Here is a 24,765-nt window from a genome sequence, read left to right on the forward strand (position 1 = left end):
CTGGCAGGCGGTGTTCTTTACGGGCAAATACAAGTTTTGTTCTGTGCAGGCGCAGCAGTCAGACATGTATTTCAACATCCCTGCTTCCGAGGCGAACCTCTTTCAACATGAGAACAGGGGAGAGAGAGAGAGGCTTAAAATAGCCCCGTCTTCCATCAGTGCCCGATGAGCAGGGGGGAGATTGTGAATTTATGCTGTGTGGCGGCAGACCTCCTCATTCCAGCTTGTCAACACACCCAGGGGCTTCAGACTCACGGTTTTAAAGTAATCAGGACTGCCAACTTGGCAAGCTCTGTTCTTACATGTTGACTGCAGCTCAGGCTGCGAGTGTGTGCGTTTAGTGACAAGAAAGCGAAACTGTTTTTGTTGCGTTAGCTCTTCTTTTAAATTTAGAATCCTGGTGACATATTGGGAAAAAAATTAAATCTTCCTGCAAACATGTCTTTACTGTGTCATAGAAGATGGCTCTGCCTCGTACTTGCACGTTGTGTGGCTAAGCCTATTTTTAATTGAATATCTGTTCCTGTGTATCGCAACACTCTCTGCATTTATTATTGTGGACAGTGACAGGGTGGTTCTCTCTGTGTCTCCTTTGCTCACCTGCAGTTTTTCCAGCTCTACATTTTCAGAGCATCGCCGATTATTCGTTATCGGCAAATATATTTAAAAAACAGTTCCATATGTGTACGAATAATGCTCGGTGCTAGAGGAGGATTTGGGCATCTTTTCCTTACTCTTTCTCCTTTCTAGCACAAGGTGGTGGGCCTGAAGAAACAGACAGTCACACAAACAAGGCCCGCGCCGTGGTGTTTATGAATAATGGAAAGGAGGTTTTGCTGCTGTAGCTCTGCTGATAACCCGGCTTGACTGCTTCCCCGTAAGAATTCTGCGTCTGGGCTTGTGCTCAGGCAGAGAAGAAACAGAGCTTTTTGTGAGGCAGTTTAATAACCAAGGCATTGTGCTCTAACACTTAACCCAGTGTGATATCCTCTGTACGAAAATACAAAGAATTCCTTACAGCCTTGGACGTGACAGGTTTATAATGTCCCCGAGTTAATTAAGCAGTTGTAATTTGCACGCAGAAATCTGGCACAGTGCTGGCCTTCTCTAGCCCCATCTGAAGGCTTGTCAGTCTTCCTCAGAGTGTTATTGTGACTGTATGTCAGTGAGGAAGATAAGTGTGTTTTTGGGGGAGGAGGGGGAGAGTTCCAATTAATATTTGAACCTTGGGTTTTTTATCTCATTTTTTCCACCATTGGCCTCTGAGTATTATACTAAAATAAGACTTTCTCCTTTTTAACCTGAGAAAGATTGCAAACAAGACCACTTCACCTCTCTAGGGCTTAGCATCTAGCAACATCTCGTTTGGTTGCTCTAAACCAATTGCTAAGTGGAACTCATCCAACATCTTCTTGCAAGAAGCCAGGTGTAACGATGTGAATGTATGGACTTTGTTTAAAGGCACTTATTGGAATGAAAATTGAACACGCCTGCCTAAATTGATTATTTGGCAGCCAGTGTGACATTCCATGGGTGGAAAAAAACAGATACTGTATGATTTGCTCTGTTGGCAATTGGCCACTCCTGTGGATTAAAAACTAGTGTATATTAGCAGCCAGGTGGACAAGGCCTAGGGGGCTGCATCTAAGCTCCTGCAGCACTGAAAGAGACTGGGAACTTAGAGATTAATTAGAATTAATGTAGAGTGTCTAGAAAGGGCAGCTGTAGACATTCGGCTCCTGTGTTTTACCAGGCTTGCAGTCTCTTTTGGAGGCATGGTTTTGAATCCCACTACTTACACCAAATGAGGTGACTTCTGACCACAAGAGTGACGAACCACAATCAGGTGCAGAGGTGCTAAGGTGATACGCCGACTCAGGGATGCATTTTGTGGTTCGTGGCTAGGCATCCACTACACCAGGGTATCAGCTTGTGTATCGTGCTAACAGAATTTCCGATACTCTACCTTCTTCACACAAGGGGCCGTGGGAGTTTGGGGTTGCTCGGCCATGTTGTCAGAGCTCATACCTTTAGCTCCTGACTGCCAAACAGGCTCGATGGGTTTTCTCTTGTTTATGACCCTTCTTGAGTCCTCCCTGGAGCTGGCCGAAGGTCTCTCTTCAATGAGGGACTAGGCAGGCAAGTTGATGACATGGAGATCAGTGGGGCTCCACCCTGTATCTCTGCTCAACCCTGTACCTGGGTGTTATGAGTGCAGTGCTGTCCCAGTTGTCCATATGTGCTGTGTGTGTAAATATCTGTTGCACAGTGTTGGTAAAAAGCAATATACTCAGACTTTGTAGAAACATGTGCCTTTGCGTGCATTAGGCAGCTGGAATACTGCTAGCGCCCATGTAAGGTTTCAATAAAACATTTTTATCTTTCATCCAATAAAGCAGCCAAAGAGGTCAGTACAAGAGATTGCATAACCCATTTACTGACGGCTGATGTTTTTTATGTAATATAAAAAAGGATTAAAAATGCATACACCTTCTGGTGATCACTGGAGACACAGCCGTAAAACATAAATATTAATTTTTACTCGTGTCAGTTTTATTCTCCCGCATGAGTTTGTGAGGGTGAGGTGAAAATGGTGGCAATGTAGTTCAGCTCATTTCTGTTACCCTCACAGATGTTCAATAATCCTAAGAAGATATCATTAATTTATTGACCATAGCATGTTTTGTCAGGAGCGTAAAATAAGATGGAACTTCTCTCTCTCCATAAATTCTTGTGACAGGTCCAAGCCACTGGGTAGATAATCTCAACCCCCCTCCAGCTTTCCTCCTCCTCCAGAGAACTCGGCCTCCTCTTCTCCTTTCAGAAAAAGAAAAACACCCATTGCAGCTCATACTCCAGAAGGAAGCAAGTTAAAAAGGGCACCAGTGCCTAGTGATGCTGCAATAATTCACCTTTTTCTTTTAAAGTGAAGAATCTTGTAGGCTGTGTGGGTTAAAACTCAGAGTTGGTCCCTCTAGGTAACTGTTTATTGGTACAGAAAATATCCTAAAAACGTGAATTCCCTAGATTCTAACAATTCTAAAATTGAGCACAACACAATATTTTAGCTCTTGCCCTTGGGAGGAAGAATGGAAATTCATTTTATTCGTTGACTCTGTATTTCACACACAGAAATCCCAGTGGGGAAAGATATGAGGGAATTCCATATGTAAAATGTTTAGTTGTACTAAAAGTCCTCTTTAAGCTGAGTGATAACGGCCATCAAGGCCATGTAGATGTGAGGGAATACGTGTCGGTGGTGGGTGGAGACCAGTGAGGGACGTGCAGGAGCCATGTGCCCACAGCTGTGTTCAGTCCTTCTGCTCCTAGTGATTTATTTTAGTCTCATTGGTCGTGTTACAAAACAGGTTGTTTTGTGAAACTTAAGCAGTACGAGATGATTGAAGACGGTCGATGACTGGAAGAACACGGAAAACGGAGACTGCCCAGCTTTCTGAGCGTCACCCAAGCGACTTTATTCATCCCGACCCTCAACCGAGCTGTCTGCTGGGGTGACCTGTTGTCCGCGCCCAGGCGGGTTAAAGAAAGACCTAGTGGCGTCCTAACTTAGGAAGTGGTCTGTCGTGTGTTCTTGGGGTACGTTAGAGCCAAGAACAAATTCAATGCATATCGACTGAGAAATGATTCTATCTGATGTCTGAGGTGCATGTTGTTTGTACAGAAACGTTTTCCGAAGTCTAAACATTGGAGACTCCGCTCCAGGTATTGGATTTAGAAAGAAACCTGATCTAGTAAACGGGCCGAATTTTTTTTTTTTCCAAGAGCAGTTACCACAGATGTGTAAGCCTGTTGGTAAAAAAAACATGCATTAGGTCTTTGATGGCAGAAACGGATGCAAATTTGAAATAATTGCTACTTTGCAGGGTCCTGGCAGAGCTGGTCTAATTACAGCCCTGCTCTCACTCTCGTGTATGGAATTCCTTCTCCCAGCTACGACCACAGCAACGTTGCTGCTAGTAAAAAAGGAAGATGTAATGCAGTTAGAAATGGCACTTTCTGTCACTGCAATGTGCCTTTAGCTCTGTGGTCATCCCATGGCCTATAATAAAGCCCATACTGTGGTGATTAATGAATAATCATGTGCGGAATAATTCTGAGCGTACGTGTCCCTGCGTCCTTTGAACAGGGACTTAGTGTCATGTCTGTCAGATTTGTCAAGGAGCAAAAGGAATGATCTGGAGTGTTGTATAGATAAAGGACTAGTACCTTCCTGTGTTGGGCGAAGTCATTGTTGATCAGGTGTATACACAGGCACCGGGGCTCTTCTTTTCATTTCTGTCTGTGTTTAGTCTTGTGTATTGATTAATTGATTAATTGATTCAGGGTTTTCTATGAAGTGCAGTGGCAGCAGAAAATGGGTAATAAAAGACATGACAGTGTCTCTTATCATAAACATCTTTTTGAATGTGTGAAGTTCAGGACAAATGTAAAACATCTGACCCTAGACACTCTGTCAGGTGCTGGTGTAATGCTGTACGTGTTGTAGCTGTGTGTAATTTAACAAGAAGATTATTAAGCTTTTGAAACAGCTGCTAATGTTCTTAAACACTTTTGTCACCTTTTTGTGTTCCCTTGGCTCCCAGCAGGGTAATGAACTGAGCTTGGGGATATGCTAGGGAGTATAATTTCTGTTATATCCCCCCTTCTGTCTTCAGAGTGATGGCAGCATCACTAGAGACATGCCAGCAAGTCAGCGCCTGCTCTTCCTGGTCAGCTCAGCCCCTGGGCAGACGCTTGCTTGAGTTATGAGTCCTGCCTGCTCACATGCCTGTGGCTGCTGTGGTGCTTTGGCACTGATTGTTTTGCCACGGGGCATCTAGGCAAAGGTATTTTCTCTTTTCACGGTTCACAGTGATGTTTTATCGTTAGACTGAAATACAGTTTCTTCTTTCTCTTTTTCGCTTGTCGCTGACTTATCCACAAGACCAAAGCACCACCCCTTGTTACCGAACAATACGATGAAAGGGTTTGATTGACACTTCAGAGAAGAGTCTGTGTAATTATGTTGAAATCAAAATGTGTGTTTATGTGATTTGCAAGAACTTAATCTGAGCGTTTATCACTATATCCTTTGGAAAAAGGAAGAAAGCATTGATGCATGTGTGGTGGGTAAGTTGGTGCGTAAGGGTGTTGCTAGTGTCTCTGGCCTGTGTTGTGACTTCTGCAGGAGGATATTAACACATTGCCTCTGCCAGGCCAGTGGTGCTGAGTGCGATGCAGCCGAAATGGACTGAACTGAAGGGGCCTCTTCTCTCCTGCTCTCGCAGGCTCAACTCAGCAGCTCTCATTGGGTGTGGTTGCATTGAGGTCAAGGGAGACCAGCCGAGGCCCGGTTGAGTAGGAGGAGCAGCCCAGCAGTGCGTTGTGCTGCTCTGATCTGGGTGTTGCCTGACGTGATCTGACCCAAAAAACGAAAATATCAGGGCTGACACCTGCCCATATTGCTTTTTTCATTGCATTATAAAAGAGTGTTTGCTTTGAAGGTAATTGCATAATGCAATTAATAGTGCTTTCAGCAAATGGTTTGAAAAGAAGTGTGTTTTGGCTTTTATTGATATGCCTGTGGTATGTGCCTATGTTCGGGTTTTTTTTTTCTGAAGTGTAGAATCTCACATTTGTCTCACAAGGGAGGTGTCCCAGCTCTCCGAGATTACATTGCGAAGAAACAATTCTCCTTTTTCTGTGAAGCAGAGATTGCCTCTTGACAGGGACAAGAGAGAAAACACGGCAGCTTTATCAGACTGAATTTTCACAGTAAATTCCAGAATCCAGGCAGTCAGCAGAAACTGTAAAACAGTGTTTGTAGTTGTGGATCGTTTGATTAAAGAGTTAAGCTGTGAAAATACTGAAAAGGTTTGACAAGAATCTCACACCTTTTGTTCCTAAACTGAGTCTGGGATTATAGAATACTCAGAAAAGAAATTTGAGAAGTAGTATGGACTTACAAAACTAGCTAATGATTAAAAATGATGATCGAGCCATTGCAGGGACTGAAGAAGGAGGTTTGGTAATAAAGGAGTTTCTTTATTTAGCCTCAGTGTAATAGTGGGGGGAATTTTAATGGGATCCTTGATATGTAGAGCAGAGATGTACAAAGCCACTTCGCTTTCACAGCTGAAAGCCTGAATTTTGCACACACACAGCATAATTTTTAGCACCACAAAAAGGTCATTGAATTATTTTTAACAGAAATTGAAATGCCATTGGATGGATTCAACGATTAATAGGATTTTTATCAATATGAGCAATGTAAAAGAGCAGTAAAAGTCTCTCAGGGAGTTATTGACTTTGTCATTTTGTGTCTTACTATAGTCATTACAGAGCAGTGATACGTAACGCCTCAAGTTATTTTTAATTATTTTTTAAAGATCTTATTGCTTCAACAGTAAAATCCAAAGTTATTTTTGTGCATTCAGTAAAATCCAGCTGTTTGTGCAAGCCAATGAAGGAATTGTTGAAAATGTATGATTCAGTGAGGACTCGCTTGGCATTACTGAATGACAGTGGGTATTTTTACTGAAACACATTAAGTGACATTGACAATCCAAAGAACACTGAGCACAACTTACCAATGTTTCTAGGTGGTGACTGAGTTTGTCCTCAATGTATCCACGTTTTAGTGACTGTAAAAGGACTGATTTTAGTACAAAATAATACAGATGAGGCTCAAATGCTAATATGTAAATCATGAATATTTAGCAGTGTTATTCAGTGTACAAATGATCTTGTATGTTTTGTTGAGAATAATATGCATTTAGAAGTGTTTTTGCAGCATGCCGCATTATGCCTCTCTGTACTTTGTGTCTTCGAGTGAAACACAAAGACATACTTTTCAGTTGTTCTGTTTAACTAGTTACGATGGCCAGGAATATAGTAAATCATTTAAGTTGTGTTTGACAGTGTGATCTGCTTCAGCTGTGACCATGCAGAGCATAATTGCTGAATAACCAGCGCTGAGAATATCCTTTTCCTCAGGGAGACTCTTTTCAGGAGTCATAGCTTAAATACAAAGTCTCCAGGTCAACACATTAATATGGCAGCACAGCATTGATTGGCACTTGATTAAAGCTGAAATCACCTTAATTTACCATAATTGATTTACCATTAAGCCCTTATTACATATGAAAAAGTCTTTCTTAACAAGGAGGCCAATGCCTTCTAATTACTTATGAGTAAACACAAAAGCCCCGGAAGATGCCATCATTGACTGCTTCCTTTCTGTAATAGGCACATTTTGCAACAGAAGCAATTTCAATTGCCATTAGTCCTTAAAAACCCTGCACCCATCAGAAGCTTAGGATGTTCAGCAGGGACAAAAAAACCTAGTGTTCTTATGTTCTGGAATCATGCACATAAAGAGAATGCTTTTTGCAAAAAATGTAAATGCAAACTGTTTTAAATTGTCACTGGCCCCAGAGGCCCTATAAAACCCAGGACATTTTTAGCCACCTTGAGCAGTGGCACCTCAGCATTACAACATTCTCGCATCCTTGAGTATTTAGTCAAGACTGGCTTTGTCAGACCTTTAAACCTTTGAGGGTGTGAGTCCTGTCCACGGGGTTAATGAGGCACTAGTGCTGATACAAGATGACCAGGAAGAGCCAGGGAGACCTGCACTAATACAATATGCTGTAGCCCAGCCTCTGCCTGCTGAAAACAAAACCGGACAGAGCCTGCACTATGATAACAATGTTTGATACTGTTATCAGATCACGCTTGGCGATCCTCATGCTACGAAGCAGTTTAGGGCATTGTTCTTTTTGGCAGCACGGTTAACATAAAGGCTTGAACTTTGATGTGCATAATCTGCGCTGTAATAACTGCTAAACAGATACGAATGAGGCATGGGAGGACGAATCTGATGTGGGAGTTTTACATCGCGGTCAAGCAGTTCCCTTAAGCTGTTCGTTCCCTTGGCTTTGCAAAGCCGAGTGTGCGCAGTGGGTAGTGTGCTGTCGTCCAGAGGACCAATGGCACCTCACTCTGCAAGACAGGAGAGGGAAAGTCAGAACAGCACGGGGGCTTTGATTTCCACACCTGGTTGTGAAGTCCGCGGACATGGTTGTGAACCTGGAATGCAACCAAACGTCAGCCCAGCAAGAGTCTGCTCTGAGGAACTGAAGGGACAAAGAAACCAGAACAGCTAATAAGAAATTTGGGGTGTTCGGGAAAAGATGTCTTGCAGTGGGGGTAATGATGGGGTGTACCAAGAGTGTGTTTCCCATATTCCATGTCTCTTTGGGCAATGACAGGCTTGGGTGCAAGCTGATGGAGAGGAGGAGGAAGGCTAGAGAGCAAAAACACTAGAAGCTGAGGGCATATTGCTCACCTCTGTACCTGGACAGGAAGTGAAGGAAGTGACCAGACATGACCATGGCGTTGTCTGCTTTCCTGAATGTTCTTTATGAAATTCCGTTTATGCCAGACGGAGCCCAGGAACAGGGAAACGGACTGACGTGCAGAAAAAAAAAGAAAAAAAAGCTCATAGCCCTGTTTGTGAGGTGCAAGAAAAAAAAGTCCAGTCCTGTTTCTGTCACATAAGAATAGCCGCATCATATTTCAGAGGTAGAAGCCGACAAAAAAAAACATCAGAAAAGGTTTTTCGGATTTCTGATGTCTTGAAACTCATTATGAGAGAGAGATGATTTTCACTCCTACAGCCGTCTGCTGTCTAAACTACTGATCAATCATAGTGATGGAACAATGACTCTTTTTTAAAAACGTAACTGCACAAAAACTAATAAAATATATTTCTTTTTACAGGTTATTAACTAACAAAATACCGAATCTCTATGAAATCTTTATCTTTACAAATACCTATATAATGATGAAGCCCCAAATGGAATAATTCTGAATCAGAGCTGAAAGACAATTGAAGCCAAAAAAGTGGTTGTTATATTTTTCAGAAGATAGATGCTCAATTTTTTTCAGACCATTGTTGGCCTTAACTGGGGCTCAGCAGTATAGCGTAGCCAAACAGCCTGAGTGGGTTTGTTTCTGGTTTTTTTACAGTATGTATGCACACTCTCTGTACGCTTTTGCAGGTATTTCTCAAAGCATCTTTGACAGTTTCTGCTAATTTAATAGCCGACGTCTTTGTGCTGTAAGGTGCACGTTTCCAACTCCTCACTTGAAATGCTCACTTGCTCTGGTTTCGGATTGCTACCTGTGAATTCTGTCTGAATGACTTCCATCGCTGTACTGCTAACCACATACTGACAGAGCACTGCTGCAGTAGGCTGCAGGCTTGCACGGTGCACCTACTTGCCCCTTTAGTTTGATTAGTACATTCAAAAATGTGCTGTGTACTGTAAACAGTCTGTTGCCATCAAACCTCATGAGTGTCACAGCAGCTCCTTTTGGAAAGGGTGGGCCATTTTTAGCTCTGTAGATGTACGTTTTCTATGGTGCACAATAGAAATCATGTTTTTTCTTTGGACCGGGAGGAAAGGTAGGATCAGGTGTCTGTATTTTGCCTTGGCAACTGAAATCATCTGTTTTCTTTACTGTGACATGGATTTCTCTTGATAGAAAGACCGTCAACGTGGAGGACAACACCTGCACCAATCAGGCGATAAAAATCTGGCAGCACGTACAGGCAGTTCAAACAGATTTCTAAGCCAAATGTTCTGTTCACACACAATGTAAATTGCATTTGCAAACAGATATATTCCTTTTATTCCTGAATGCCTGTAGGAATGTGTTAGTCAGAAAAAGCAAACAAAATGAAAAGCTAAATGCATGGTAAGCTGAAAAAATAAAAAAGGGTGTTGTACATGTAACCATTTAATTTTAGCATGCCTTGATCTTGCCATATCCCCAAATCTCCCTTCGCTCAGGAATGGTTGTGGTGCTCCGGAGCTTCCCAGCTGTTGTTCAGTGTTTACCATCTCACTCCACATCCATCATTATTCCAATTGATGTGTGGTTGGGCTTTGCCTCAGCGAGGGCATTGACCAAGAACCTTTTAGTAGGGAAGACGAGAATTTCACATGATAAATCGGGAAGCTAACATCTTATTCAAACCTCTTTGGCTCACATAGAGGAGTTTCATGTTCTGGTGAGGCGGAAAAAAAAGCTGGTCTTCCAAACAACTAATTTGAGGCTCTATTTATAGAATTCCTCTCTGTGGAGGACATTACATATTAATTAAGGCAGCTGGAAAGTGGAAGTACTCTCTAGGTGAAAGGAATTACTGTTGACGTGACGTCGAATGTGGAGCAGTGAACTTGGTTATGGTGGCCCGGAGATCTCGGGGCTCAGACGGTTTCAGTGGCGCATTGTATCGGAGAGAAACGCCAAAGCGTTGTCCAATCTATCTCATGTGTGCAAACGTGAAGATATTTTCAACTTTTGTTTTGGGGTTCTTACCAAGTTCATTTTTTTCAACAAAAAAAAATGATTTCACGGCTACATTTTGCATGTTCAGAGGGCTTTTCTTTTAAAGCCAGTTTCAAATGGATAGCCTTTTTTTTTAAAGTCGGCTGTGTATTAAAGTTTCTCTCCAAACAATTAGTCAGCCGTTGGATCAATCTCAGTCCGTTAACTGAGGTTACAAGGGCTCCCAGAGGCCGGGAGAGTTGGGATGTTTACTGGAGCTTCAGAGTTGTCCTGAATACCGCTTTGCTCATGTGTTCGTCCTGATAAGACTGGTGCAGCACACAGCCCTCAACCCTTTCTTGAAAGCCGTGTTTTAGAATGATGAAATGTCATTAAAATAAATTCTATAGCTCATAAGCGTTGTAGGCCATTGTGAGTTATCAGCAAAAAGCATCTTCAGGCTTTCTTTCGGAGACTTAAGTCATCGTGAAAAAGGTCTCCTTGTTCTTTTTCAGATTAGTTATAGCTCTGTGATCTGTCAAGCGTTTAATAAGTCCTTGGTTTTATGAGGCAGGTGAATGTTTTCAGAAATACCCACTTTGTATAAAGCATTCCTTTGTGTTGCATCGGTATCCTAGGGTGGTGAACTGCTGAAGCATCGCTGTAGGGGGATTTCATCTTGATAAAAATAAACCATGTGGTTGGGATGGAGTGGTTCATGGGAAAGAACTACCATTAATGGCTTTTTGAATACTGAAACCTGTAAATCTATTTTCTTTCTGCTGTCTTAATTGCTAAAGGATGTAAGAGTTTGCTTTGTGATTTTTTTTTACATTACGTCAAGACAAATCTGATCCAGTTACACTTTTCGTATGATCTGAGGCTTCATCACAGTTGGGAGGGAATTTCAGAGCTCTGAGTTCCGATTTCTTTCTCATTAGGGTCAGTCTCTTAACAAACCTGCATGGTTTCTATATGGGCGTGTGTTTAATAATAATCAAATGGCTTTGAGCATGAAAACAGCAATTGCTCCTGGCCTTGTGCGTAATGAGATATGATATGTATGTGAAATATCATCTTTAAATGCACCGGACTGAGCCTAGAGTGGCTCTAGGTACGGTACTGCACCAGAATGGGCCCAAAGTGGGTCTAGGTACTACACTTCATTGGACTGAGCCCAGAGAGGTTTTAGGTACTGTACAGTACCGTACCAGGCCGACAGTGGGTCTAGGTACTATACTTTACCGGACCAACAGTGTGTCTTGGTACTGTAGCACCATACCGGGCCCAGGGTGGCTGTAAGCGTTGAACTGCATAATCATTAGTGTGTGGTGAGCACAGCTTTATGTGTAAGTGCATTAGAGACATTAGATTTCCTGGTAAAAATTCCCAGTTGTATATTCCAATATGTATAATGGATTTTGTGTCTCACAGAACAGTAGGGGGCATTTGTTAGGCAGTAAGCTGAAAGGCATTTAAGATAGAGCTACTGCTTTTACTCTTACCAGTGGAAAATGCACCAGAATACCTGCTGAAATGCCTTGGCCCATTCATCAGCATGATCAGTGTGCGCAAATAATACTGCCAGATTTTTAGAGTGCACTAAGCTTTTTTGCTGGGCTTCATAAATCAATGGACAGCACCGAGGCAGGGTGGTTACCAGTGTTGCATCACAGCTCCTGAATGCTGGACTAGATTCCAGGAGCAGGGACCTTCTGTGTAGAGTTTGCATGTTCTCTGAGTCTGTGTGTGGTTTTTTTGGGTGATCTGGCTTACTTCCACCTTCAAAGACACGCAGGCTCAGTTCTCTAAATTGTGTGCATACGTGCGACAGACTGGCATCCTGCCTAGGGAGTGTGCCTGTCTAGGGCAGGACGCTAATTAGGACATTTATTCTGAAAATGTACTACTGTTATTTTTCTGGCAAAGTATGGTTAATCGCTCTTTTATAAAAAACACTGATGTGTGTGTTGCTGTCAAATCGGTGGGTGAAAGCTTCCTTTCTCGTTAGTATGCAGGACTTCTAAACAGAACTCTTCTTCGGACCCAACCTCTGAGTTGTCACATTGACTTTAAATGTCAGCCGGTAATTTTGCGCTCCTGCAGTCATCATTTTGAGGGGAGTTGCAGTGTTGTGGACAGGCAGGTGGATTTCAGTGACAGAAGGTGTTCAGAATGGTGTCTGACTTGCCAGCAAATGCCACACCGTTTATTTCTTCGATTCCAGGTAGCTTTCTCTACATATGGCCTGTGCTGTAGAGAGAAGCTGTTGTCAACAGCAAATTGCTGATGTATTTCTTCAGAAAGTCATTTAAGCCTGGAAGCCTGTCTGGGTGATTCTTCATCATGACTTTATTTCACAAAGGTATTTTTCATTTCTGAGAAGGAAGCTGTTACAGATGCAGAGGGTTAACAAAAAAAGGATGACATGGCTCTCAATCAACCCTCTCAAGTAAACTAGAAACTTTTTTTCTGTAGCAATGCTGAGGGAACAGACATCTGTTTTTTTGTGACAACCTTGTTTTTATTATTAAAATATATGAAGTCCATAAGGAAAGATCCTGAAAACATGTTCAGGTACAATGAGATCACCCTCATTTATTTATTCAGGCGTAACTTATCTTCCTTTTCCCTGCCACCTCTTGAGTCATTTAAGTTACCGCACTTGCATTCAGATGCAATGTCTCTTCTCGATGTTTTTGCCTCTTTGTGGGTCCAGTGATTTATATACTTGGCAGTTGCCATGAAGTTGTTTTCAGGGGCTGGAGCCCTGACTGACACTGATTGATGGGCGCGGGCCGTCCTGATGCCAATACATCACAAGTCTATTCCCCCCTGTCCTGCGAGCAACAGAGGTGCTGCTGCAGATGTTGCAGAGCTGAAGCAGCTCGGAGCCGCCATGCTGGCAGATGTGCTCTTCCTCTGCGGGCCGGGTGTCGAGCAGACGTCTCGTCCCTCAGCAGGAGGGGGATGACGTCGGCGCAGATCCCGATTAGAGAACCAGCGTGTCGCTGGCGTGATGACCGTGGCAGTGAGCGCTGGGGCTTTGCCAGCGTTGCTAAATGGGACCGGTTGTGTCGTGGGGGGGGGAGGGGCAGCACAGGGCCGCGAGTGTCCTGTATCTTCACCCTCACGCGGAGCACCGACCTCCCCGGGCCAAACAAACACGAGTTAGAAAACCTCCAGCCTCTCCTTCCTCCGGCATGACGTCACTAATACAGCAACGCAGAGAGACTAACGGGAGCCTTGCCTTCTTCCAGAGAGAGTTTTACTTAAGGACATACTGTAAGAAAGGTTCCTTACTTTCTCCGTAGGCGCAGTTCACATTGACTCACGCTCACCACAAGAGGTCTTTTGCTTCCTTTGAATTCCTTCCTTCATCACAGAACCTCTCCTGTTTGAAGGCTCCTTCTTCCCTCCACAGACTCGAGTCCGCACCATACTGCAGTCTTATGGCAAGTTTATCTGAGTGAAAGTTTATTAAACCCAAAACACCAGATTTCATCCTATCGCTATTATTAATGAAAGATTGCAGTCTCAGAAGAGTTTCCTTTGTTGCTCTGTCACAGAGAATGTGCATTTGCTTTGCAAAACTAAGTGTTATAGTAGTGTGAGGTAATAAATATTCACCGATAGTTAAATTTATTAGTTCTTGGCTGAATGTAGACAGAGTTAAACATGCTGAGTAGAACTAATGTAAATCTGAAAGCTTGAAAGTATTTTGTTTCTAATTAACTTGTAAATTAAGCTGTTGGGAGCTCTTGAATTCTTCTGACCTTGCTTAATCAGATATCCACAAATAATCTGGAGCATTGTTAATGATACCACAGCTGCTCTGGCTGAATGGTATTGAGACTGCAGACTTCACAATTTCCAGTAATTGTCATGGAAAATTAGTCCAGACGCCACATTGTTCAGCTGGGCTGGGTAAGCGCTGGCTCTCTAGACGTATCCGACATCGTGACCGGTGAAGAAATCAACAAACACCTGCTCGTCTTCTGAAGCAGGGTGAGACGGAGCCTTACCTGGAGTAGGGCGTTCTGAAAGTGAAAATACCACGTTCTGAAATACTACGTTCTGAAAATGATTAGAATAATTTGAATTACTCTGTGTTCATTGACTGTAATTCAGGTATAAATACCGTATCTCATTTGTTTTTGCCATTTGGAACTTGCTAACACATCACTTAGATTTCTGGCAAAATCCAGAAGATGCAGTGAGACAATGATTTGAAGCTCTTTTTTGTACTTTTAAGCCCTTTGAAAGCTTTGTGGAAAAAGTCTTATTTTTCAGCAATGTCTTCAAATCTTATATTTCTCTAAGAAAGAAAATCCTGTTATTTCCATTTGTGGTGAGAATGTTGTCCCACTTCTCACTAATACAGTGTCACTCATTTTGATTTTGACTGGCATAGCTGTATGGGCACAGGGCTGAGTCATCCTGATGAGACCTGGTAGCACAGCTGTATGGGCACAGGGCTGAGTCATCCTGATGAGACTTGGCAGCACAGCAGTATACTGTACCCTGACTGCTCCAGCCAACCCCTGTGTTGAAGTGGGTTCCAGCTCTTCTGGGGATAACCCTGCAACGAGTCAGTCACAGACTTCACTTTCTTTTAATCCCCTGCATGCTAAAGGTCCTAAAGTATCACTAATCTTCTAAGGGAAAGTCTCTGAGTTCTGAGTACGGTTACACTGCAGATATGCACCCCTGAGCCAGCCCCATTAAGCCAAAGACCTGAATTACACGCACCTGAGGAACAGCGTTTTTTCCTGAAGCAGACGAGAAACGTGGTGGAGGAGAGGACTTGTTCCTTTCTGGCCTTTTTCCTCATCTTTCTGGTGTGCCTTTGAATACATAAACATAACATAAGAGGTTAGGTTACAGGCAGCATCATGGGAGCTCCGTCTTTTTCAATGAGAAAGTTCATTGACAGCGTGGTGGGGATGATTTAGAAGGTTGCGATAATAATATCCTGTGGTAATTGTGGTAAACACAAATTCAGCCTGGAAATTGAATGTTTTTCTGGGACGCCAACCTTCAGTGTGAGAAATCGTCTCTAAATCCATCCTGCCTTTCTTGATTAGACGCTTGTGGGACATTGACAGCTGGTTTGACAGCCCAGAAATGGAAACAAAAAGCGTGTCGGCTTTTAAAGACATGAAGCCATTGCACTGGTGAAAAGAAATGTAGATATTGGTATTAGTAAAAAACAAATGAATACATTAAATTGTAAACAGCTTGGGCTGATTTGACTATTTAGGTGTTAATTCTCTAGGCAGGGCCTTGCAAAAGGCACAGGAGATTCACAGTAAATTGACTAACCTGCTTTGCTGTCCCAAAACTCATCAGTCGGGCTTGTGTGATGAGCGTCGTCAGAAGGAAATTGCCAAATAATCAACACATCATCTGCTGGCTAATGACAAATTATGCCCATAATGAGGAAGCATTTGTGGACCATTCTCTAGTTAATGTGTAGTGGGGCGAAGTTTCATAGTTCAGCTCGGTGTCACTGCAAGACATCTGGGTCCCCTGGAGAGGGGTGAGCCGCAGTAAAATCTGAGCAACACTTAGCACACACATGCCAGAGAGTTTTATAAAATTCAGAACAAGGCAAAGCGTGCAAGTAGAGTACACAGTGCAGTTCCCGAAGAGAATGCTCAGAAAGACAACACGGGTTGCTCAGTTTGTCGGAAATGGCCCAGCTCGCTTGAGAATCTCATTGGGTTGCACACTAGTGATCATAGTCTGGGCTTGAGCCTCCAGCTCTGTTGGAATGGTCCTTCGGTCCCACAGTGGCCTGGGGGTATTTGTGTGCTTGATGTTCTTAAAAACCTGTCCCCATGAGCCATTGTCATAATGTCACAAGGGAACAGCTGGGTAAATTAAGCTCAATGGGCATAAGGTGGAGAAGAACCGTCAGCTTTGACAAGGGGAGAGTATCGGAGGCTTTCCCTGTCTTACAGCTGGCTGCCGGCACCCACCCTCCCTTTAAATAGTTTATGGTATTTGTTTGGAGTGGGGTGGGAATTGGGAGAGCTGGTGGAAATGTCTTACACCAGTGTCACCCCAGGGGTTATCCTTTCCCAGTCTGCTCCTCTGAAGAGATGTTGTTGCAGCTGCGGCTTCCTGATTACTGAATCGGATCGGATCGCCACTTGGTTCTGTTGCTGAACCGAGGAATCAACTGATTGTCCTGCTGCGGAACAGGTCTGAAACGGCCACAAATGGAACAGCCCTACTTCCGGTCCTGAAGCAGGGGCAAAGTCTTCCTCATCTGTTATTCCCTTGATAGTTTCTCGTTGTATCGGCTTGCATGTTTCTGCTGCAATGGCATTGACAGGAGACTCCCCACATCCCTTGGATTAGCAGTGCAGTCCAGCAGGCCAGGGAGGGACTCCACCTGCAGATTGTTCTCATGGCCGGTAGCCTCTTCATGTTCCTTATCCCTGCTTCTGCCCGTTTCGCTAGTGCGCCATCTAATTCACTCAGGTTACACGGCTCGTTCTGCTTTGCGTTATAAAGTAGTGTGAGGTAGCCTTTAGGCACGGTGATAAGAGAATGCTGTAGGGACAGTTTTTTTTTTTTCTGGCCATGTGTCATTTTATCAAAGAGTACCCAGGACTGCTGTGAAAAGTAGCGGCAGTCATTTATTTTTCAGTGTACAGTAAGTGTCAGACACTCGTACGGTCGAGCGTGTGACGGCCCTTCTCAGCTATAAAGTTAAAGGTGCCTCTCCTCTCAGAAGACAGACAAGAACTGCCACAGGTGTGATACCTGAATGAATTTCAGAGCACTTTAATCCGGGATTGATGAAGGATAAAAAGACCTAAACCTCCGTTCTTTAGTGTGATGGATGTTCATAACCTACAGGGTCTCGGAAGAAAAATAATTAGCTTCCCTTTTTACTGCGGGACCTACTGTCAAACATGACCTTCTTTCTGGTTTTGATCAGCTCTTTCAAGTTTTCGTTTTGTCAGCTGATTTTGCGTTGTGCTTGAGAAATAAACTTTATGGGCGTTTCCACACAGAACTCACTTTGCAATGATTTGAGCTTAAGAAAAGAGCAAAGTATTCGGTGATTACAAGTTGAAGACAAAAACTTAATAGTAATGTGTGTTGTTATCAGTAATGTTTTTTGTTGGTTTCTATACTGGGCAAGTTCCATCAATTCTCATTCCCACCCATAGTGTGAATGAAATGTGCTGAACTCTTGGAACTTCTGCATTTACACTGATTCAGCTAGCACATGTTCAGGAGCACATGTAGTAACTGTATAGTTACCTTATTATCTCCTAGTGGCTTTTAAAGAATTTAGAAATGATCTGTAGTAGATCACAGTAGTAGCTCCTGACATACAAACTCCTGTCGCTTTTCTTATTTTTCTGCTGTACACAAGGTCCTTGCTACACTTGTTCTTAGAGACCTTCTGGAGGAATTATTTGCCCTGTTGGCTAAATGTTCAAGTTCAACTACCCTGGGCCCCTTGGGTTACAGCAGCTCCTGGTGTGTCATGATTTTGATCGAGTTTGATGCACAATAGTGGAAACACTCTGGCAGAACAGCCTGTTCAAGGAATCCCTCCTGATTGGTGTCACAGAGGAAGATGAACACTACCTGCCTCTCTGCAGGCTGCTTCTGAGCCTCAGGTTTTCTGGGTTCCCCATCTCTGTGTCTTCTGGATATCGCGGAGCTGACCCGTGCAGGATTATCCCAAAGGTTTTTCTCTGCATGCAGCTCTGGTTCTGAGGCAGGGGGATTCTAACCAAATAACCTGTTCCAGATTGTCCCTGCTGTCTAGGTGCTGCTCTCCTCTCACTGGGTCTCGGCGAGTTGTCACAGTGGGATTCTCTTTTACCCCGATGTTGGCACCTGTCCTGTGATGGCAGTGAAAATAAAATGAAAAACTATCAAAAAATATTGCAGCATTACATCAATTTGATGATAGCACTGTAACTGTTCACTGTTCACTTTTTTTTTCTTTAATCATCTGCATTAAGTAACATTCTGTTGCTTGTGTGTGCAAGACCTCAGACAGACTGGCATCCTATCTCAGTTGCCATGACGTTTGCCAGGAATGTGCCACGTTCTGATGCTGGTTGGATGGATGGAAGGATTTCACCGTGTAGAGGATCAGTGTGAATCAACCAGGAAGGCATCAGTTATTGCCGATTTTATCAGAACGATACCCTCATATCAGAAGACAGTCTCATAGCAACAGTATCTATGGATACATTTGTTCTGATAATGTGCTTCCTGGTTCTGCACATCTACTCAATACTAACAAAACTTGCTTAACAAAACTAGCTTCATAATGAATGCATTTATTGTTGCAAATTCGTTGCATTATTCAGCAGCCATTGAGCACCAGTAGCCCCACTGCACTGCTATCGAATTTAGGGAGAACATTAGGGAGGTTAGATTAGACGGGACCGGAGAGGAATTTAGCCTTATGAGGTTAACACCACTGCTCTTAAGAAAGGTGCTATCTGTCCTTTAATGACCAAATAGTCCTTATTTGGTTGTTATAATTCATTTACATCTCATCTAAAGGATCGCATCTCCTACAGCACAATATACCTAGTCACTATACTGTGGCAGTAGTTTGGGAAAAATGGGTCAAGAATGAGGAGCGCCCCCTACTGGTCGAGCAACACCAATTGCAGAAGTAACCTTCATTTCCACAAATGTCTTCCATCCCCATTATTTTTACATTTTGACTTAGTCTCTTTTACAAGGGGGAAAAAATAAAATGTCATTTAATTTTAGTTATCATTTCATATCTGTAGTCATCATTAAAGTTAATTAGTTTAATTTATATTCCTTAATAGACGTGTCGTGCTCAGTGGTCAGTTTCATAAGTCTGCTGACATGCAATTTTATGCAGATTTGCCTCCCATGGAATTAGTTAAATTCTGGATGTTACTGATTTGTTAAATAACTGATACGTTGCGATTTTGAGTTTAATTTTCCCAGCCCTGAGCAGGAGCAACAAGAACAATGCAAGCGTTCGTTGCCGAGTCTGTCAGTGTGGGGTCAACAGAGCTCAGCTTACAGTGAAAGCAAGTGCCTCTGCTACAGCCGTAGGGGAACTCCTCGCTTTTAGTGCTTAATGCGAACCCCAAGATTTTAATCAAAATCAGTATGAGAATATGTATTGAAAACAGATTATGGTCACTCTTCTCTTTTTTTTGCAATCCGTCATGTGTAAAGTAGTGCTGTGGTACTCTGCAAGTATAATCTCTGTTTGTCAACCTAAAGTGAATTTAAATGAATTGTTACTATGTGCAACTCAAAATTTCTTATTGTTTTTAAGTTTCTTAATTTTTCGGTCCAAATGGAAATAAAATGAAATGCATTTATTTCAGCCCACTCAGTGCATGATTTTTTAATATGTGTTTTTATTAAAAAGCAGCTCATATTTAAAACCATTATGTTTTACATTTTGAAACTTATTACCTTGCCATTCAAAAACACTCCAGTTTTGAGATGGGGCCGATTAGTTTTGTCGCTGGCTTGGCCGTTTTATTCAAGTTTTTTTTTTTATTTCCCTTGAATCAAATTATACTTCAGTGAAGAAGGAAATAGGTTCCATGAAAGTAATCACGTACCGGCCTGATAAAAACATCAAAGATTTGGGGAGGAAAAAAAAAACGTCTTCTCGTTTAAGGCGGATAAATCTTGCCCCACGCTTGTGTGAGCGAACACGTGGCAGTCAGGCAGCAGCACAGCGGTTTGAGAGCCGTTTTGCAGAATCTCGTTTTTACTTCCTAATGTGTGGCGTGTGAATACACGTGGGCCCTTTCTTTGCGTGGGGTTTTTCAGAGTACTACCGGGGAATACCCCTGTGGCCGCTGTAACATACCGGTCATCAGTGGAGAAACTCTCCACTTTCTTTTTACTTCACAGAATAACTTTGTGCATAGCAGTAGGTTTCCATTCATTCAGAAGACCCTTGATAGTGGCGTCATTAGGTGATTTTCATTCCTGCCGTAGAGAAGGACTTGCTGGGGACTGTAAGCCATGTTGCAAGTCTGCGTTGCTGGGGGAATGGCGTTATTTCTCTTCAGCGCCGTGCTCTGTTGCCCTTCACACTGCGGAGCTGGTGGTAGGTGATGAAGAATCTGGGGAGCACCCAGCTTCCCGTTGACTGACAACTCCAGGGTTCCTGCCTGGTAGCAAAAAAAACTCTCTTCTCTCATGAACCCTCTTTTGCAGCGTGCTTTCTGCACAAGGGCCAGCTGTTCCTTCCAGTAATCTCCTTCCCCTTGTCTCGATCCTGTTTCAGGGGCCGGAAGAGGAGGTGGTGGCCTGCCTGGATTCTGGCGAGAGCGAGGAGGAGGAGTTCGACCCCGGCACCCTGCCTGACCCGGACAGAAGCAGGGATTCCGAGCTGGAGCAGGACAGCGCCTCCGAACCAGAGCAGAGGTTTGGATCGGGATTGCAGCTTTTAATATTTAGATCTGTTTCCGATCTTAGGCTGCACTCGCTGAGAAAAGAAGCACGTACGTGAAATGGCTTTAATGCAGTTACTGTTCCGATTCTCCTGGGCCCCCTTCCTCCAGACATGCAGCCTCACCAGCTCACTGTCCCAGGGCCTTCCTGCAGGCAGAGCTGGGGGCGCTCGTGCCAGAATGGGCTTGGAGAGCAGTCCTGGTGATTTATAGCTGGTTCCCTCCTTGCTGCAAGAGCAGGCATGCTGCTGTGTTGCAGTATCTGGAGAGCTTGCCGTAAATTTGAGGCAGGTCCAGTTACTGAACAGCCCTGTCGCAAGTGTCATCTGCAGCATATTTAACATCTTCGTGATATGTGAGCAGTGAGAGTTCTCTCCTTGTCACGTGTACATGACACACTGTACTACAGTTTCCTCTTTTGTATCTTTAACATCCCTTTATTTTCTCTCTGGCTTCCAGTCCTGTGCTAGTAGATCAGACATCATTGAAATGTTGTTTTTTCGGTGGCTGTTTTCCAGTACGTGATGCAGATACTAGTTACAGAGCCATGCAGAGTTCGTGTGTCCCATCCCAGACTCTTTGCTTTTGTTACCAGAACTTTCGGTTATAGACAGCACTTCTCACACAGTGTGAAAAAATAATTACTGCAGCAAATAATTTGTCACTTAATTGCTTGGATGAAACTAATTATACAGCCAGTTAATTAGTCTGTTTTGAGTCTCAATGAGCCTATAAATGAGACTGCATTGAAGCAAGAGTCACATATGAACTTGAGAAAAGGTGAAATGTTCTTCAATGTCTTTTGTTTAAACAGACCATCGGCCATGACTGGTAAATTGTGTGGGTTTTAAACTTTTGGACTGAATTCGAAACAAACATTCTTCTTTGTCAAAGCCGCAGCACTTTGCAGTTACAAATCACTATACAAGATAGAAATTGATAAGTATTGATTTTCTCAATGATGATGTCAAATGTGCAGCTATGAACCCGTCTAGGTGTGGGCACGCACAGGGTACATGTGGAAGTAGATGTTTCAGTGGTCCAGATGTTCCAGAGGTTCAGACAGGATTTGTTGCTCTAAAACTGGGGTGTCCTGTTCTGGTTCTGGAGAGCAGGTTTTCCAGGCCTTTTTCAAGCAGCAGCACATGATGGGCTGGGAGAAACATGAGACTGGTCCAGTTAGGCCCGTGATGGGCTGACTAAGGTCATGAAGAGCTGAGCTGGAAGGAAACCCTCCAGACACATATGCCCTCCAGGACCTCCCTGCTGTGTGACTTGTTTTTTATTCAACCATTGGTTTAGTTTTTCCTAACGGGATTAAATGCAGAGGTGCTCTGCAGGGAGCTGTAGTTTCCAGACAGATGACGGTTTTCAAACATTTAACAAAAGTGCCTGTGAGAAAGATTAAAAACGAAAAAAAAAGAAAGATCAGAGTAGGAAGGAAGTAGAGGGAGATCCCCTACTTGTTTGTTGTTTTTATAATTAACTGGCTATAAAACTGCATAGTTCAACGAGTATTATCGGCCAACAAAAGCTTGCAATTGTATTCCAGGTATGCAAATTAAAAGCATCACCTGCTTCAGTTAGCTGTTTTAAAACACAGGCTAGATGATCTTAATCCATTTAACATCCCAAATGTCATATAATTCAAATTTATCAGAATGGTGGAGCTTCTCAGATCATCAGGGTAACATACTGTTAACCTGTCTCTTATAAAAAAGAAATAAACTGAGGAGCCATAACGAATAAGAGTGTGGTACTTTGCCTGATGACGAAGATTAAAACATTTCTTTCATGTCAAGAACTGAGACATCCTACTCAAGATTTACAGGTCCCTGTTGGAACAAAGATAAATTTGGACCACCCACACACTTCCAGTTTGATGAAAACAGGATCACCAATATATACTGGCAAGCTGACGCTACAGTAGGTATCGGGTGTATTTCCCAGCAGGCAAGGATATCTTCTCTCCCATTTGCCTAGCATTTGAATTGCTCTGTGTCTAGCCAAACTGTCTCGTTGTCTGTGTCCAGCCCTAGTGTTCGGAAGGGGGTTTGCCCGTTGTTAATGTACTCCCACGGCCAGGTGTTACTGATGTGTGTTGCTCTGCTCCTCACGGCCACCAGTCACATGTGGCTCCTTCCTCTTCGGTGGCCAGAAGCAGGAAGACAGAGGATCCGCGCTGGGATTGGTTGTCTTAACGCCTTAGAAAAGAGTCCACAGTGGACAGAGTTGAGCCGTGCAGTGACTGTCGCAGGGGCAGTGATGGTGCCCGTGTCACCCTGGTGCTTCTGTCTTTCTGCATAGTAGAAAAAAAAAGAGTACTGTGGTGGTAAGAGGTCGCTCTGTTATGCGCCGCCACACTCGCACAGAACTTGCAGAAACAAAACAAATCCATCCTGGATAAGGTGTGCTAACATGACAGTGGTGTTTCTTTCTGCATGTTCCACGAAAAGTTTTATGGAGGAGGGAAGTATTGCGCACGAATCTGAAAGCTTTGTCTCTCCGCAGAAGCTGTCTTTGGTCTTGCTTTTTTAAAGTCCGCAGTTTTTTTCTGAAAGGAGAAATAATGAATCTCATGATTCTTGAAATACAAGGCAGAGGATAAGGTCTGTCTCCCTCAGTAAGGCAGCTATCAAGCTGTTGTAAAGAGACAAAGTGGTGCTGTAAACAAATAATTGGACTTGAGACCACTGAGAAAAGAAATCTCAGCAGCGTTTGAAAAGTACGATGTTTGCTGCCTCTTGTAATTGTCTGCTAGTTAACGTCTGTATGCCTTCCACTCACTCATATCTGGAAATCTAAACCCAGATTGTGGATGTAACCCTTATCTCAACAGATCTTGTCTTATTAAACTGAACGTCTGCCTCCATCCATTTAGTCATGAGATGGAATGATTCTCCAGAAACTTTGCATTTGTACAGCAGAGTGTTTCTACTGTACCTGCTTGAATGAAAGTAAGTTTGATTCGCAATCCCATTTTAATGATGTTTTAATGATCCTTGAAAAGGCAAAAAAAAATCTTGGTGAATTGCATAAGGGTTTGTATTCTCCACGTAGCCGGTAAGGATCATTTCACTTTAATGAGCTGCCTCAACTGCACACAATGTCAAAGACAGCTGGAGTTCAGAGTTTGACCTCTGCTGCACAGAATGTATTTTAAACACTAGAGCTCTTACTGGTACTTTCATACTGCTGCAGCTGTCGCTGAATCAGTGGGTACAGGATTGTGCTACAGGGAGAAGACACTGTTGAGTCTGCTGTTCAGAGCTGCCTCAAGGGTCTTCTGGCCTTAATGAACAGCAGAGCCCTGAGAAAAACTGTGTCTCTCCTGCATGCAGTTGCGTAGGGACCTGTTCGCCCTCAGCACTTTGTTCTGTATCCTTTATGGCCCAACAGTTTGCTTCCATGTTATTTTTGTTTGACTGGATTAACAGCAGGAGTTAATAGCGAACCATAGACTAGGCATGTTTAATTCATTCGCTACCCAGACTCCAGTGTGTGAATTTGGATCAAGCCCTCCAGTTGAAATGAAGTAATGCATGTGACAGGGGATGGGTCCATTGCGAGTGAATTACCAGAGCTTTCTTTTTCTGAACCTCCTTCCCGTATCCAACAAAATGTTTTGGGTTGCATAGTGTTTCAGAAGTAAAGTGTTTCAATATGAGTGTCCTTTTACCGTTTTTACCGGTTCTTTCTCCTTCCCTGTTTAATGCATTGATTTGTGTTTTTATGGCCCTCTCTGAATTAGATACCTAAGGGACATTATCACGATTAATGAACATGCTTTATCAAATGTATTCTGATCCTTGAATTCTAGTATGTTCACGATAATTCTGGTATTACACAAATCTGATTGATGCCAGTTTATTTTTCTTATTGTCATGAATAATTGAATTACTCCAGGCAGATCCTCATTGTTGCTTTGATACCCTCAGGTTATTTTGACCTTAATGTGAAATTAAGTTGC

General features: G+C 43.1%; 1 protein-coding gene across 2 annotated transcripts in view; it reads left to right on the plus strand.

Moving 5' to 3' along the window:
* The window catches only part of ddx10 (DEAD (Asp-Glu-Ala-Asp) box polypeptide 10), a 105,634-nt gene that overhangs the window by 78,485 nt on the left and 2,384 nt on the right, over nt 1–24,765 (plus strand). For both annotated transcript variants that reach the window (XM_088638452.1, XM_088638453.1), the window contains exon 17: nt 20,630–20,769. In XM_088638452.1, coding sequence (XP_088494578.1) covers nt 20,630–20,769 — 140 coding nt within the window. The remainder of the gene's footprint in view (nt 1–20,629; nt 20,770–24,765) is intronic.

The sequence above is a fragment of the Lepisosteus platostomus genome, chromosome 7 (assembly GCF_059453375.1).
Source record: "Lepisosteus platostomus isolate fLepPlt1 chromosome 7, fLepPlt1.hap1, whole genome shotgun sequence".
In the NCBI taxonomy this organism is placed as follows: domain Eukaryota; kingdom Metazoa; phylum Chordata; class Actinopteri; order Semionotiformes; family Lepisosteidae; genus Lepisosteus; species Lepisosteus platostomus.